The 16,147-nt window shown below is 42.5% G+C and overlaps 1 protein-coding gene across 2 annotated transcripts in view; it reads right to left on the bottom strand.

The window, feature by feature from the left end:
* Nucleotides 1–3,352: 3,352 nt before the first annotated feature.
* atrn (attractin) overlaps nucleotides 3,353–16,147 on the bottom strand; it is a 141,115-nt gene continuing 128,320 nt past the window's right edge. For both annotated transcript variants that reach the window (XM_047611277.1, XM_047611278.1), the window contains exons 28-29: nucleotides 11,824–11,938; nucleotides 3,353–8,732 (exon numbers count right to left, since the gene is read on the bottom strand). In XM_047611277.1, coding sequence (XP_047467233.1) covers nucleotides 8,608–8,732; nucleotides 11,824–11,938 — 240 coding nt within the window. In that variant the 3' untranslated portion in view covers nucleotides 3,353–8,607. The remainder of the gene's footprint in view (nucleotides 8,733–11,823; nucleotides 11,939–16,147) is intronic.

Below are 16,147 nucleotides of genomic sequence, written 5' to 3'. Positions count from 1 at the left end.
TCAGTGCTGCCACCTGGCGGCGGCCGCTCGTTGCAACATTGTTGGTGTTTATTGCTGGAAGTGAAATGGTTAAAGTCCACCGTAACTACGACAAAACAACAACATCCACAAACTTATCTGACAGCTCTTCAGAACGTAACCTAAGGTTTGAAATTTAAATTAATATTACCTGACAAAAATCTGTCTTTTCAGATCTGTTGGTTCAGTCAATCGCACAACAGCTCTTCCCCATTTTTTAAATTAATTATACAATACAATTTAGATCCTATTAAAGCCCATGATTCAAACTAATACTGATAATCTCCATGATCAGCTGTCACTTTTTGCCACAAAGTGGCCGTAACCATGGAGACTTCAGCTAGCTGTGACATCACATACATACCCTCTATTGATGCATTACGAGCTGTATTTAAACAGGTATTTATGAAGAAATAGCGATTTAAAAACGCTGATCTTTATCTTGAAAACACAGAGACAACACTTAAACGTTATCAAACTAAAACTTCAGTGTTTTGTGTTTCTGTGCAGTGATGCTAAAGGTTTACACCAGTGACACGTGCACGTATAGACTAAACATATTTTTAGATCTTCCTTTAGCATTGATAATTACATGACCTGGAGACATGCAAATGTTTTTATCACTCCAAAAGAACTGAAAATAGAACAGAAATAATCAAAGTGAAATTTCTAATTAGATAAGTGGTGTTTCTTTGTATCAAAACAAAGATGAAATGAGAGCAGTGAAAGCATATTATTACACTGACGGCCATTGTAAAACTTGTCTAAATCTTCTTTACTAGATGGAATTTTCCATTTGTAAGTGAATGAATTAAAGGAACTAGGGGTTGCAAAACTAAGTTAAAAGTAATGCTTTGCCACAGTTAAATCTATATTCTTGACATGAATACATATGTTGAGATATGTGCTACATTGCTGGAGCCAAAGCCAGTAGCGCTCCCCCTGGTGGCTGGCTGCAGTATAGGTCATAAGCTCCACCTCCTTCATGTTAGTGGGCGGGACTTAGGAGAAATACACATCATATATATATATGTATATATATTTCTTTTTTTCCAAAGATGGTTTCTGTCATTTTAGGTAGTTAATATAATGTTGATGCTTGTTCAATTGTCAAAATTTTGGGATAACTTTTAGTTTCATTTGATGCTATAGAAACAGGATATGACATAATGGCGACCACCAGTTGACATGGCAACTGTGGGACTGTGAGGGTTGTAAAAACAGAATAAGTATAATGTATAATGCAAAATAGCGTGAGTTTGCCCAGTTTATACTGTCTATGTGAGCTGCAGATATGTATAGCCTGTATAAAAACAGGTCACAATCAGCACCATCCGTAGCATTTAACTGAACTCTGCAGCCTGTTGTGAGATGGGATAGTGCAGCAGGGTCGTTTCTTATGGCATCGACAACTCCAACCCTGCTATTAAATGTCTGTGTCGTGGGATTATTTTGTCTGCAAGAGTTTCCAATGTCACGGTTCCTCGTTTAAGCCCAATTGAACATATGTAGCCTCAGTCCATTAGCATTCGGTTACTGTATCTGCCGGAAAAGGTCAAACACTGTGATCAAATAGTGTGGGGTATTTGGTCAACTCTCAGAGGGAGTTTTGCAAGCCACACATCTCAGCTCATTGAAAACTACTTAAGGCAGCCTTGCAGAAATGTCACAGCCATTTTCTCCTATTAGTACCATCTTCAACAATATCTGTAATTTAGAGCACTGCCGCACATGAGAAAACACGCTTTCTATCACACTATGGATTTACTGGCAATTATTAACGAGAGAAGTCGGTCGACACAACAAGAACTGAGGGGGAAAATAACATCATCATTAGTCAGAGTCTGACAGCTCGGTCTATAGGGTGAAGACGGGGCCGACCTGATTGAAGCAACTCCTCTGAGAAATGTTTTTTAATTGTCGTAATGTGTCTAATGGCGTCAGCAGGATATGAGAGGAAAAAAAAAAAAAAAAAAAAAAAACTACGATAGGAAAACACGAATGCAGCATTTCTGAGAATTACATTTCACCGCGTAACCTTTGTTCAGCAAATCTGAAATACAGTGGGGGAATTTCTTCACGGACGTTATTGCCCCCGACAGCTCTGCTAAAAAAAAAATAAATAAATAAAAAATAAAATCAAAGCAGAGCAGAGGGGAGATAATTATATTAGAGCGCTTTGTGGAAGCAATAAAGACTAGATGACCTGAAAACAGGCAGACGCACCTAAAGACTACAAACAACCTCTGCTTTACTCAGAACCAGACGACGAGGAGCAGGAAGACGGTTCATAAACAGCATTAATGTGAAGGAGGAGGAATAATAATAATAATAATTAAAAGAATAAGAGGCTCATTATCAGCTGACTACAGGGGAAAGGGTTCAGACTATAACAGTGATCAGGATCAGGATTAAAGAATGAGAAGGAAGAAAGAAAGAAAAGGGTCAAGTCAATCCAGCTTAAGCTCTGAGTTAAAAATGTCCAGAGTTAGAGGAGAAACAAACATGTTTTACAGCCTTGTACAAAAAAATGGTTTCAATGGAAATTAAGGGAACGGTAACTTTTGAGTTATACATTACTACTGAAAAGCCAAAATGGCGTCCAACATACTGAGGCACCACATTGAGCATCGAAACAGCTCTTGGTAAAAACCTTTGGATGATGTTATATGGAGCCTGTACACAGATCTGCCACAACATTATGACCACTGACAGAAGTAAAAAGTAAAACATTGATCATTGTGAAAATTGTGATGGGAAACTTTTGGACCTGATATTCATTCTAGGCTGGATGCTCTGTCCATGGTGCTGAAACTGGAGCTGCAGGAACTCTAATTATAACTTGTTGCTTATCACATGGTTGAACACACTGTAAAAACCAAGTTGAATTAGTCATTATTATTTTACTATGATGCACAGTACAAAAAAAAAAAAAAAAATGGAAACCAATGATCAGCCATAACATTATGACCAGTGACAGGAGAAGTGAATAAAGTCTGCCATCTTAGTGACAATTTAACGCTGTGCTGGGAATTGTTTGGTCATTTGGATGTTAAATTCACTAAATCCCAAACTGATCAAGTGTCTATAGGATGATCCAAAGTGGCCCCTTCCCTCAAAGCCCCCCCCCATTCTCAGATAAGTCTCCACAATCTTAGAAAGGTGGTCAGGTAGTCATAATGTTATGCCTGATTGCTGTATCTTTATATATGTAGAGTTTAGGAGACATGAGTGAGTAGTTTTAGAGCTGAGATGAATATACTCACCTGAAGGACATTCCACAGGAGACGTTTAAATTATTTCAGTTAAATGTCGACACAAACAGCCAAAAAAGTGGATTTTCACATTTAATAATAGACAAAAATGTTCTGTCATTCTTTTATGTACATCCGTAATTACAAGGTCAGTAAGCTATTATCCTCAAGTTTTACATGTAGTTTTTCATCAGCTCGTAGTAATAATGCTTGTTCATCATACGCTGCTGCCTTAACATACAAAATCTGCTATGTACTGTAGTCACATTGTTTTTTTTAAAAGCTCCGAGAGGTTTCGCCATAAATGATTTTCTTTCTTTCTTTTTTTTAAAACCATCATTCAACAAATGTCATTCACAATACTTTCTCATTATTTACAAAAAAAACTGCAGCAACTGCTAAATTATACATATTAACAAACTACTTCCTCAATATATATAATGCCACTGTACAAAGAGAAAGAAAGAAAGAAAGAAAAAGAGTTTGAGGGCTGAGTTTGAGTTTACAGTGGCCTTATTCTGGAGCTTTAACCCGAGTATTGGAGCATTTACTGTTCTGAGTGTTAGGATCTTCTCCAGTGACTGATCACATTTTATAAATACGTATTTTCTGTTCATTTCTACCAGTTAATACTGAGGTTAAAGCAGAAGTAAGGCCACTGTTAAAGAGGAAGCTGCCCATCTCCTCCAGAATGAATCAGATCTGAGCCTCCAGGTACCGAGGGCAGTGACAGTGACAAACGCGTTTCCCTTTGCAAAAACCCTCCCTCTCAGACACTTCACACTCGGGCGGCTCCAGATGTTGGCGAGAAGTAATCATCCAGAAAATCTGAACTTTAGGAATCCCCGTAACGCAACATTTACCAAGAGGGTTGATGGTTTAAAAAAAAAGAGCAACCTCCCAGCACCAGCTCTCTCTGCACAGAGCAAAAAAAAAAAAAAAGGTTTGTATTGTGCTCTTAAGTTTGGATTTGAAGGCTTGAGACACACATTAGAGCCACATTCTCAGTTATTCCTCAGCGTTCGAGGCCACGCTGGCACAGCCGAAGGTACAAGCTGCTGATCCTGTGTGGGAGTTCTGTTCCACCTACTGCTAAACATCATCTGCCAGCAGCTCTGCTCCTGCCACCGTTCCTCAAAACAATATTTAAAACGGATGCACCAACAAAACAAGAAGGTAGCAGCAGCAGCAGCAGCAGCAGCAGCAGCAGCGTCCAGGCTCAGAGCAAGAATGGGGTTTTAAGGACAGCAAAGCTTCCTCACAATAAAAAAACAAACAAACAAACAAACAAAAAAAACGCCTCCCACCGGTTTGGTCGTGGAAAATGTCGGGTTTGTATGAGGAGGCAGATTAAAGGTGCCCCGTGGAGGCTCTGACACTTGGGTGTCAGTATGGAGCAGCAGGAGATGACATGCATGATTTCACGCTATTCTCCTCGTCTATAGGGGGCAGTAATGAGCCGAGAAATGCAGCAATAATAATAACAATAATAATAATAAATAGATCTAAAGCACAGGTATCAAACATACGGCCCGCGGGCTAAAACTGTCCCACCAGAGGGTCTAATCCGGCGCTCAGAATGAATTTGCAAAGCGTGAAAGTTACATAGAAGACACAGTTTTACACTAACCCAACGGCACAAAACAGTCTCTTAATTCCTTCTCTTCTTTGCACTAAAGCAAATGGAATAAATCTGGAAGTTGTCATTAATGATAGGTTATTACACTCCTATCTTACAGGTTCGGCATCACCTGAAATCAAATTGGGCTGAATGAGTTTAACACCCCTTGATCTTAAAGTATGGTTTAAAAAAAAAAAATAAAAAATGGACGATTTTTAAATGTTTTATGAGGAAAATAAAAATGCATTCAACTCATTGGTCAAACCTCCAAAGATGGGCACCTTTAACGCTGCAACCAGACAGTAAAAAAAACCTTAGCTAGGCTTAGGAGTTTGTCAGCTAAAGCGAACCAAACCAAGCCTGGGAGGCGTCAGTGTGTCTGTAATTGGATTCTTCTCAGGTTGTGTGGAGATACATGTGGCAGGAAGACTCAAATTTATCCTGTCAGAGTCCAGAGTCCAGGCCCGAAGCCCAGGACTGTAATTAATTAGGCAGCACCGAAAAGGATCAGGAAGCTGGTAAAGTCAACAACAGCATGATTCAGATTTTTAGGTTGAATGTGGACGCCCACACAGCCCCGAGAAGACGCCTAATCAGCAAAAAAAGAAATAAATAAGGAGAGAAATGGAACTGCCTGTGTAGGGGGACCTCGGAAGTTGGGAAGTGAAGTTAAAAATCTTTAAAAGTTTGACGACTTGTGCAGGAAACCCGGCGTCGAATGTGTTGAGAGGGAGGATGTGCGCCGAGGAGATCACCCGTCGTCTTTACACGTTTACAACTGAAAGGATCACTGCACCGCCCCAGACACCCGCACAGAGACTCACAGTCACACCTCCAAAACCTCCGTGTGTTCCAGTTCCACGATTTTTCATTTTACATTCATTTAGAAAATAAAACAAGAAAAAATACACAAAAGAAAAAAACAACACAATCTTCTCTTCTTGTGGAATCAGTCGTACAACAGATCCATACAGTTCCTTCGCAAAATGAGATCTGGCGATTAAAGACGTGGTCATGAATCCCATCGCCGCGTATTGTTAAGAGGAGAACGCAATGAAGCGGGTTAGAGCTTGTGCCTTGTGTTAAACATGAACATGGCGGAGACAGAGACGGGGTCAGGAATTAATTCTAGCTTCCCTGGTTTCTTCCTCTCAGGGTTTTTGCTTCGTCTTTTTATTTGAAACAATCACAAACGAACTGAAGCTTTTATTTCATTTGGTCTCTTTGCAAAGTGAATTTAACTGGAGTCAGCTGGAGTGGGGCCTAAAAAAAACAAAACAAAACACACAAATACAGAGTTCCCTTCCTAACCACAGAGCCTGCAAACATGATGTGTGATATTTTACCGTCCAAAGAAAGAAACGGTTTCTGGTTTCAGAATGGTTGTTGGAGATCTGGTGCACACCTGAGGAACAGGTGTTAAATGAAAGATCCTACTCCGTCACGTGCAGATGCAACAGAACGGAAGGCTGATAAACATTACTCTAATGGAGGGAAGAGTAAAAACAAAAGGAAAGAAAAACCTGATAACGCAAAGTGCAAGTGAAGTGCTTTGACGAATGGAGGCGGCTCCTTAACGCCGCGGTGCTTCGCCGAGTGGGGCTGCGCTGCTCTATAATAACAGAATGTCAACTTTGTTCATGCTTCCTGCTCTGACCTTTTCCCGGGTGCTAAAAGTGTGGCCTTTAACCAGGCGTTGAGCACGTGTGAGAGAGGGAGAGAGGAGCCTGGAACCGGAAAAAAAAGAAAAAAACGCCACTTATTAAATTGTTCTATTACCGCTGGAACTCCGAGGGCGGCGACTTAATAACCTTTTCTTCGGTCTTGGTGTTTGTCTGCGCCTCCAGTCAAAGGCCTGCAGGTGTTATGTGGTGGTGGTAGTGCGCCACTGTAGACGGCGTATTCTGCAAAGATGACGAACAACGATCTATTTTAAGACCGGTGGAGTGAAGATGAAACGGCACGAGACTCAAATCTGACAGCCTTAAAAAAGAAAACTCCTGGTGCTACTTCAGCTGCTTCCAACCAGCAGCCGCTCTTTTCTTTTTTATTCTTCCCTCATTTTCCCCACTGCTGACAAAAAGGCAGAGGCAGTGCTTCTTAAAACAATAAAAAAAAAAAAAAAAAAAAAAAAGCGAACCAGCGATTTCAGATAAGGGGCCGAGCAGGTACAGCAGATAAATAAGAAGAGATGTGGAGGAAATAGAAAAAGGCTTTAGAGCAAACTCGCACAAATACGGGAAAAAGCCCCGAGAGACGAGGCGAGGAGATCATGTAAGGAAAAGGTGATGTTCTTTTCTTTCTGTCTGCAGGATGTGGCCACTTCAGACGTCCCGTTTAGGGAAGAAAGGTGCTACCGGGGGAGCAGGCCCTTCCTTCCCGCTGAGAGCCCGGTACCATTGAAAGCCTCCGCTGCAGCTGCATTGATACGAACACGGACGTCACGGCTGCAGGAGCTAATTGGGCCGACGCAGATGGAAACAATCGCCATCGAACGGCGGCGTTTCGACGAAGACAGGGGAGGGGAGATGAAACCGGGGGACAAGGGAGCTGTAATTAGAGGCCATGGATTTCTTAGGGCAACGATTACAGAAGCTGAAAGGTCGCCCCCCCGGCTTCAGAATAATCACTCCAGTCAATCGGTCCGATCTATAGGAAGCCTGTTCCACATGAGGCTGAGGCAAGAGGACAAACACCGCAGGGCTTCCAATGCCGCCAGCTGTCTGTGTCTGAGACAGAGCTCCTAGCATACCTGCGACGTAGCTGGAGGAGTAATTATTATCTGGAAAAGTTTCAATTGTGCAATGAGGTGTTTCTAAGAAGGGGGCGGGGCCAGAGAGAGAGAGATGGGAGGAGGAGATACAGAGGCAGAACAGAAACGTCACAACCTCCTTATTAAAAGGAAGACTGAACATGCTGTTAGCTCGCTACCAGGCCAGACCAGGGGCCAGACCAGGGGCCAGACCAGGGGCCAGACCAGGGGCCAGACGGGGGCCAGACGGGGGCCAGACGGGGGCCAGACGGGAGCCAGACATGGGGCCAGACCGAGGGCCAACGGGCTACAAATGGGGTTTTGGTTTTTGGGAAGTGTGTGATTTATGTTTAGTGTGTGCATGTGCAGTGAAGCATTTTGTTCCTGCCTTTAAAACAACATCAACACCGAACAAAGAACAACAATAACTTAAAAAAAAAAAAAAAAATCAAAAATCAAAAAAAAAAAAAAAAAGGAAAACATCGAGGGTTGCAAAGTCTCTGGATTTCTCAAAACCTACGAGACGAGGATCTCTTCTAGCAGCAAGCCGTGGCCGCCTCGACTCTAACGAGGCGGTGTCGACGAATGTAAAATGTTTTTCTTTTTTTTTTAAGGAGAGGGGAGGGGGGAGGAGTAAGCACCCGCTCTGTCCCTCCCTCCATCCCTCCCTTCCTCCCTCCATCCCTCCCTCCGTGTCCAGTTTCTGTCATTCAGTTCAAAAGGACCCAAATATCCTGCAGGAGGAGAGGGAGGGGGAGGCCGCTGAGACGTCAGTCCGTCCACGAGGCTCGGCCCCTCTCCACAACGTCCCAGCATGCACCTCTCCCTGCCAGAGCAGAGCTGGTGGAAGTCTCTGACGGAGGGGGCCGAGGCGGGAGGCCGATGGGAGAGCGTCGGTGTCGGGCGGTAGAAGAGGAGCGGGGAAGGGGGAGCGGGGAGCGGGGAGGGTGGGGGTGGGGTGGTCAGATGCAGGTGGAGGGCTGCGCTGTCGGGTGCTGTTTACGGCTCCTCAGGCCTCCAGACTTCTCCTTGTAGCCCACACACATCTGCTGAGAGACGTCGACCAACGCGCTGGCCACCGCCAGACCTGCAGACACACAGGGAGGAGGACAGACGGCTTCACGTCACTGGCTTCATCAAGGGAATTCTTTAATTTGTTTTAAAAAATAATAATCAGTCAATATTTGAAGGGATGCACCACCCATATGTTAAATTTAGTCACTCACCGTATTCCAAGAGTTGGATAATTGAGAAAAAATGTCCAGCAGAGCAGCTGTTAGCTTTAGCTTAGCATAAGTGCTGTAGTGTAGCCATTAGCCGTTTGCAAAAGTGATAAATAAACTTCAAGTACAAATACTTGGGACTATATTCCAGCAAAGTACCTCTACCAGGTTCAAAGGGACGGTGCATTCATTTAAATGTACGTAACTCTGACTTGTCACAGTCAGAAAAGCCCCATTTCATTACATTCTTACATTATTATTACATGTCTCTGCTCTGTTTGAGTGCACGTATCATTAATCTGCACATTTCATTTCACACAATGAAGAAAAACAACAAGTTATGACAAGAACAATAAAAAGACATCGAGGGAAGAGAAAAGTAGGACATAAAATAAGAGTGAAGAATTTCTTTAAATTGATCACAAATCAAAATGTTAAAGTGCATGAACAGAGTTCACTCATAAACACTCGTAAAAAGGAAAAGTTTTTAGCCTGGATTTAAAAAGACGTTCACTTCAGCTGCTTCGCCCTGTTTGGTCTGAACTCTGGGTCCAACATCTGACCTGAGTTCACTGATCTTAAAGCCCGGCAGCAGGACTACGGTACCAGCTAATGGATCCTCAATAAATAAATAAATAAATAAATGAATAAATAAATGAATGAATAAATAAATTAATAAATAAATGAATGAATGAATGTCACCTGAGACAAAGGCTCATGGGCAGAAATGGAATCAACATACTCACAAAGAAAGGACCAAAAAAAAGTTTTAAGACAAATATTTAAACCTATTTTTTTTTTTTGTTGTTGGATCTTCTAACTAACTGCAGCTTTAAGGAAAAAAATACCTAAAACTAGAACATCCCGGTTAATTCAGCTGATTATCACGTCCTAATTAAATGACTCTGATTGATCAGCCTCTATCTCTCTCTCCTTCCCCTCCACGTTTATTTTCTCCCAAAGATAAACCAGGCGACTTCAGCTCACTGAGATAAAGACGCATTAAACACCACAGTCACAGCTCTGCTAGCTGCCCTGCCGAAACCATTCAGCCACAACATTATGACCACCTTCCTAATGTTGTGAATATAATAATGTAATATAGTGAATTTGGAGGCCAGGTCACCTGTTTTTATTGTTTATATTTATATTTTTTTGTGTGTGTGTCCACTGCCATCCAGGAGTGTCATTGCTATGGGGTGGGGGGGTCTGGTCTGGTCTAGGTGGGCGCTACATGTCTAAGTAACGTCCACATGAATGAATACCAGACCCAAAAGTTTCTCAGCAGAACACTGAACTGTCACAATACGGTTTAAATGTTATTCAGTTCTCCTGTCGCTGGTCCTAATGTTGTGGCTGATCGGTGTATAAACCGTGTGAACTCCCAGCCACGTCCACCGGTGCTGCAATCAGACCCTCACAGCGCAGGCAATCATTAGCTCCCACCACACTTCATTAGCATGTATTAATACTCCCTGAGCCATGAAATTCCAATAAATTCCATTTATCACCGATGATGGATGCGTTTACCCCGATCAAGCAGCACATAGCTGACGGCGAAATACAAATTCAGAGGGGAGAAGCTGTAGCTAGGATCGCGTCCTCCGCTCCTCTGCGGCCATTAGCTCGCTCATTGATCGCAAAGCGAGCGGCTCCAACCGCGCAAATGAGGCCCGCGTACGTATCAGAGATAATCTAAACACGTGGCAAACTTACAGGGGCGGCCATTTTGGAAGGAGGTGAAGGGAAGAGCAGACGAGTTAAAAGCGCTTTTAACAGGAGACCCCCCCCCCCCCCCCCCACGGGCGCAGGGAGACGGTAGGAACACGGCGAACACGGCCTCGACTAAAGCCGCCCGAGGGAAACTCCGCCGAGAGCAGAGGCAGTTTTGTCATGACAAAAGGACTGCGTGGTAATTAATAAGAGCCTAAGGCGTGCTGACGGTCTGGGGACTGGAACTAAAGGAGGCAAACAGGCTACATAAAAACACTGATGGAACAGGGAGGGGAAGCGGGAAAAAATAAAAAAAAACTTTTAAGGAAAAAAAAAGGTAAGGGAAGCGGCATTCAGAAAGATGGAGAATGAGCAAGAGACAGAGCAGAGGATGAAACAAAGTAAATAAAATAGATAAAATAAAAAAAAAAGAGGGAGGATATGCAAGAAAAGACAACAGACTATGAATGTGACGTCACAGATAAGAAGGAGAAGAGACGGGAGACGAGAATCAAGTCTGCAAACAAAGACACTACAGTCAGTGTGATTGGTAATTTAAGACTCCATATCCCATAATCCCTAGCTCTGCTCCTCTGTCACTGAGGGTACACACATTTTATGCAAAAATGTTGGGAAATAAAACTGAAAGTATTACGGCTTTAACAGGGCCGATCTGGCATAGCATTATGACCACCTTCCTAATATCATGTTCGTCTCCAAAACAGTTGTGACTCAGAGAGTCCTGTAATATCTGGAAACAGGATGTTGTTGGTTGATTGATCCTTTCCCCAGGTACTTGATCAGTTTATGATCTAGTGAATTTGGAGGCCAGGTCAACACCTTGTGCTGTGAATAAATTCCAGGTGCAAAAGTTTCCCAGAAGCAAGATCAATTCACTTCCTCTTCCACTGGTTTTAATGTTGTGGCTGATCGGTGTGTATCATTCACAAGTTAAACTTTGTAAGGAAAAAAAAAGTGGAGTTTTTGTTGTGTGTACCAGCGTCTGGATCATGAAGAAGCCAGTGAAGGAGAACAAAAGAAAAAGTACGTGAAGTGGGAAAAGTCTGAGGCTGAAACCTGTCAGGGTCTGACTGCACCTACAGCTACACAACATCAGACACAGGAAGGAAGTCAGATCAAGGAAAGGACGTTCGTATAAAAATAAATAAATAAAAAAAACAGGCGAGGAACACTCAAAGAAAAGATGAAAAAGAGGAGGAATGAGCGGCGGTGGCGTCTTACCAGACTGTCCCGGAGGAGGGATGCCGCCGGTGCCCCTGGGTAACCGAACAAAGATGGAGAGCACGGCGGCTTTGTTGCCGAAACACGGCTCGAGGGCGATGGGTTTCGGGACGGACTGTGGGAAGAAAAGGGAAAAAGAGACGGACAGAAATAAGTATTACACTTCACAATCCTCCAAAAAAAAAAAAAAAAAAAAAACGCCATTTTCAAAGATAACAGAGGCTTTCTGTTCTTCTTTGTGTCAGCAACTTGTACAAAACTATAAAAAAAAAAGAAAGAAAAACACCTTTCTATCCCCCGCTGACACACACTCACACACACACACACAATCTGGAGGAACAAATTACCCCCACCCGCTCAAAAAAAAAAAAAAAAAAATCCCCCCTGCTGCGCACAATTTCACGACAATAGCGCATGTGTGCAGAGTGAGCAGCGGCCGGGTATCACGTGGAGGTTGGTGTCGCCACGGGGCCGTCTGACACACCCGACTCCCCGATACCAATATCTGCTGTTTATCAGCAGCTCATCCATATGTGGGAACGAGTTCCTCCTCCTGTAAACTCCGTCCGGATCGACTGCTGCTGCTGCCTCGTACAATATTCATGGCTTTACCTCGACGGAGGATATGATACGGAGAATGCCACCGTGTTGCCTGCATACAGATAAACTTCCTGCGTCGCACTCTCTCGGGCAGCGGTATGGTTTCACACAAACACACACACACACACATCGGCCTCAATCCTCGGGAGAGTTGAGTTTAATGCCCCAAGTGGGACTCGCTCTCTCTCCTTTTTTTTTTTATTTTATTATTATTATTTTTTATTTCCCACGCACATATTCATCACAGCTCATTCCTCTAACACACACACACACACACACACACACACACACACACACACACACACACACACACACACACACACACACACACACACACACACACACAACCAGAGGAAGCTTACATATGGGGAGCGGGGCAGTAATGATATTCAGGCTCTGACCCATTTTACACATTTATTCTGTGCTCCGTCTCTGAGGCTTACCTTTCATACCAGCAGGATGCACAGCCTGTCACACAGGTAGCAAGGGAGGTGGCACAAAGACCTGGTTGCCTCTGGGTGTGTGTATGCATGTAAGTGTGTGTATGCATGTAAGTGTGTGTGTGTGTGTGTGTGTGTGTGTGTGTGTGTGGATATGCCGCAGCTGAAGGTGTAACATTAGTGATACTCTGCGTTTCTTTACGCTCCTACAGATGTTTACCTCTTTACGTGCGCGTGTATCTGTGCAATTTGCCGCGTTCAGGTGCGATTTGACAGAGAAGGACATTTCATTCTCCTTTATCTGCTCTGTGTGTGTGTGTGTGTGTGTGTGTGTGTTCACCACACTCACATTAAAAGCCCCGGTTATGTCGTTCTCATGTCAGTGTAAAGCCTCATGTCAATTAGAAGTAAAAAAAAAAAAAGGATTTTAACATTTACAACATGGCTGTTCACCCTCAGGTTCACCCTCAGGTTAACTCGTGTGGTCTCCTCAGAGGAATGTCGTACATGTGGCATAAAAACCGTATTATACTCAACGTTCATGTTGAGTGTAGACGTGAAGGACACAGGCAAGTGAACGCCTCCAGATGAGCCTTCACCTTCACAGAATGGTCAAGTTCGTTGTTAATTTTCATGACACACGTGTAAATCTGCTTAATAAACAACTAGAACTAAATGCTGTGGATGAACTGGTTCAGTAATAATCAGAATACATGTGCTTCATGTGAGCGCCTCAACCTGAACAGACTGACCTGAACCAGGATGAATCTGGAATTAAATTCTTTAGAATAATCAGAATTGTATTGGCTCCGCCCCCACAGGATGTTGAATTGGAATTTGAATCACAGGAAGTGGAATTAAATTCAATGCAATTCAGAGAAATTCCTTATAGCCAAATAACAGGAAGAATTTTATTTTTATGTTATTTTACTAGATTTTCTGTACTTTTATTTTTATTTTAATAGATTTTAATTTATATTTTATTTTCATTTTATTATATTCTACTTGATATTTATTCATATTGTATTTTTATCTGATTTTACAAGATCTTTTACTTTTATTTTAATTTTACTACTTTTATTTATATTTTATTTTAATAAACTAGATATTTATTCATATTTTTTAACTAGATGTTTCACATGTGTATTATTTTATTTTATTCTACTTGATATTTATTGATATTTTATTTTTATTTTACTAGATTTTTACTTCTTTTTTTACTACTTTGTACTTTGTGCCTGTAGAAAAAAAATGGCTGACGCATCCTCTTCCTCTTATTGGCCATTGCTAGTATCCCAGGGATACGGGCGGCTCCATCTTGCAAGCCAGAGTCTGAGCGATGTTCTCTGAGCGTGGTTGTCAATAGCAACAGTCAGTCATCATGATGTTGCATCCTGTTTCTATAGTGTTAAATAACTAAAACAAAACTTGCATCAACATTAGATTAGATCAACTTTAAAATGACAGTAATTATATAGTATTTTAGTTTGGTCGAAATCCCATCCCATAACATGGAGGAGGCGGAGTTTATGACCTATACTGCGACCAGCCACCAGGTGGAGCTCCACATGCTTTGGATTCACTTTTGTGTCGTGGGGACCATTTATTTTACCGTCTATGGTGTGAATGAGGAAGAATAATTTCCCCATGAGGGATCAATATAGGAATTATTCTATTGTTAAAAACTAAAAACTTTCGCTCCCAATAACCATTTCTCTATCTACTACTAACAAATCCATTATTTCTCCACATGCTTTCCCCTCGTGCGGTGAGATCAGATGACAAGTTTCCAGGAGGGACACAAAACAAACAGCTGTTCAAACAAGTGTTTGAATAGATGCAAGATCGAAAAAAAACATGGCTTCATCTTGGTCCTGATCTTCTTCTATGGCATGAATTCAATATTCCTCCAAAAATCCTTCGGTTTCATTTCCAAGCACATTCTAGATCAGTGTTTTATTTCTCCCTTCCACACATCAGAAGGAAACGCCAGAAGGCTTTACTTTAACAGATAAAAAAAGAAAAGACCTCTATATTGCAGTTCCCTTCCAGTTTGTGCAGCGTGTTGGGGTATGAATGTGCACCTGAATATGTGCATGATTGCTCGGTGCAGCTGAGCCCTCGCTGCGGTCATGCATCTTCGGACAGGGAAGGTTATTAGGAGGTTGTGTACTTTAGCGTGCACCGCCTCGGAGCTTGCACCGATTTTCAGCCGTGTTGATCCTCCGCTCACAAACGTGCAGCAATTCAACCTCCACACCCCCCGACACCTCCCCCCCTTTAAGAACTGACAGGAGGAAGAGTTCAGATGCAGACAAATGTGCTTGTAGGGGGATGGACTCGCCGCCTGGAAACGCCGCAGTCAAACAAGCAACAGCAGCAGCATCACACAAGTTAACACACACGTTTGGACGGATACCAGCACAATGAGCTGCTTCTCCACTCCAACGCATTGGAATCTCAACAATAAATGACTGGAAGAGTGCCCTGACTTTGAGAAATGAACCTAATGCACACAGATGAGAAAAAGGACGGGTCGCTGCTGCGTCGACTCACACACTCTCCATCTTCTCCAGCTCCCTCTTTTCATCATAATTTTTTCCTCATGTTTATTTTAAAAATGAAGACGAGTGTGTCCCAGTCGGCGTCGCAATCTGTGACCTTTGACTCAAGACAAGCAGAAACTTAGAAGCACCTTATCAAGGAGAAACCAGAGCTCCTTCTTCCATATAATGTTTCCCATTAAAGAAACATATTTCCTTTCACTCCCTTCGGCTTCTGTCTCGTTTGTTTGTCTTTCCGAGTCCTTGTGCCGTCCATGGAGGCGCTGCCTTCAGCATTTTGATGACCACATTAAAGTTTCGAAGAAACGTGATTAAGACTTAGTTATATGGTGAAATATAACTATAATTCTCCATAATGCTGAGGAGACAGGCTGAATATCTTTTCTCTTCAACAAAGTAAGAGAAAAGCAGATATAAGACAGAAAAGAATTATTAATGAAACAACATGAACCGTCAGTGCTGCCTCTGGACCACAAAATTTAACTTGAACACGCCACAACAGTCAACTAGTGCATGCATCCTGCAGCTGCATGAAGGAAATAACTACTCATACCAGTAGGTGGCAGTAGTTTGTATTTGTCATTCAAAAGATGAAACAGGAAAAACTACTATTAACGACGTGCATGGACTGTATTAAAAATGGCCGCCATGACAACTGCTCAAAAGTAAAGTCAAAGCCAGTTAAGCTAGCCCTGGTGGCTGGCTGCAGTATAGATCGTA

Source organism: Mugil cephalus, chromosome 17 (assembly GCF_022458985.1).
Source record: "Mugil cephalus isolate CIBA_MC_2020 chromosome 17, CIBA_Mcephalus_1.1, whole genome shotgun sequence".
Taxonomy (NCBI): Eukaryota; Metazoa; Chordata; class Actinopteri; order Mugiliformes; family Mugilidae; genus Mugil; species Mugil cephalus.
The sequence above is the reverse complement of the archived record's forward strand: the minus strand, read 5'-3'. Positions and strand labels throughout refer to the sequence as shown.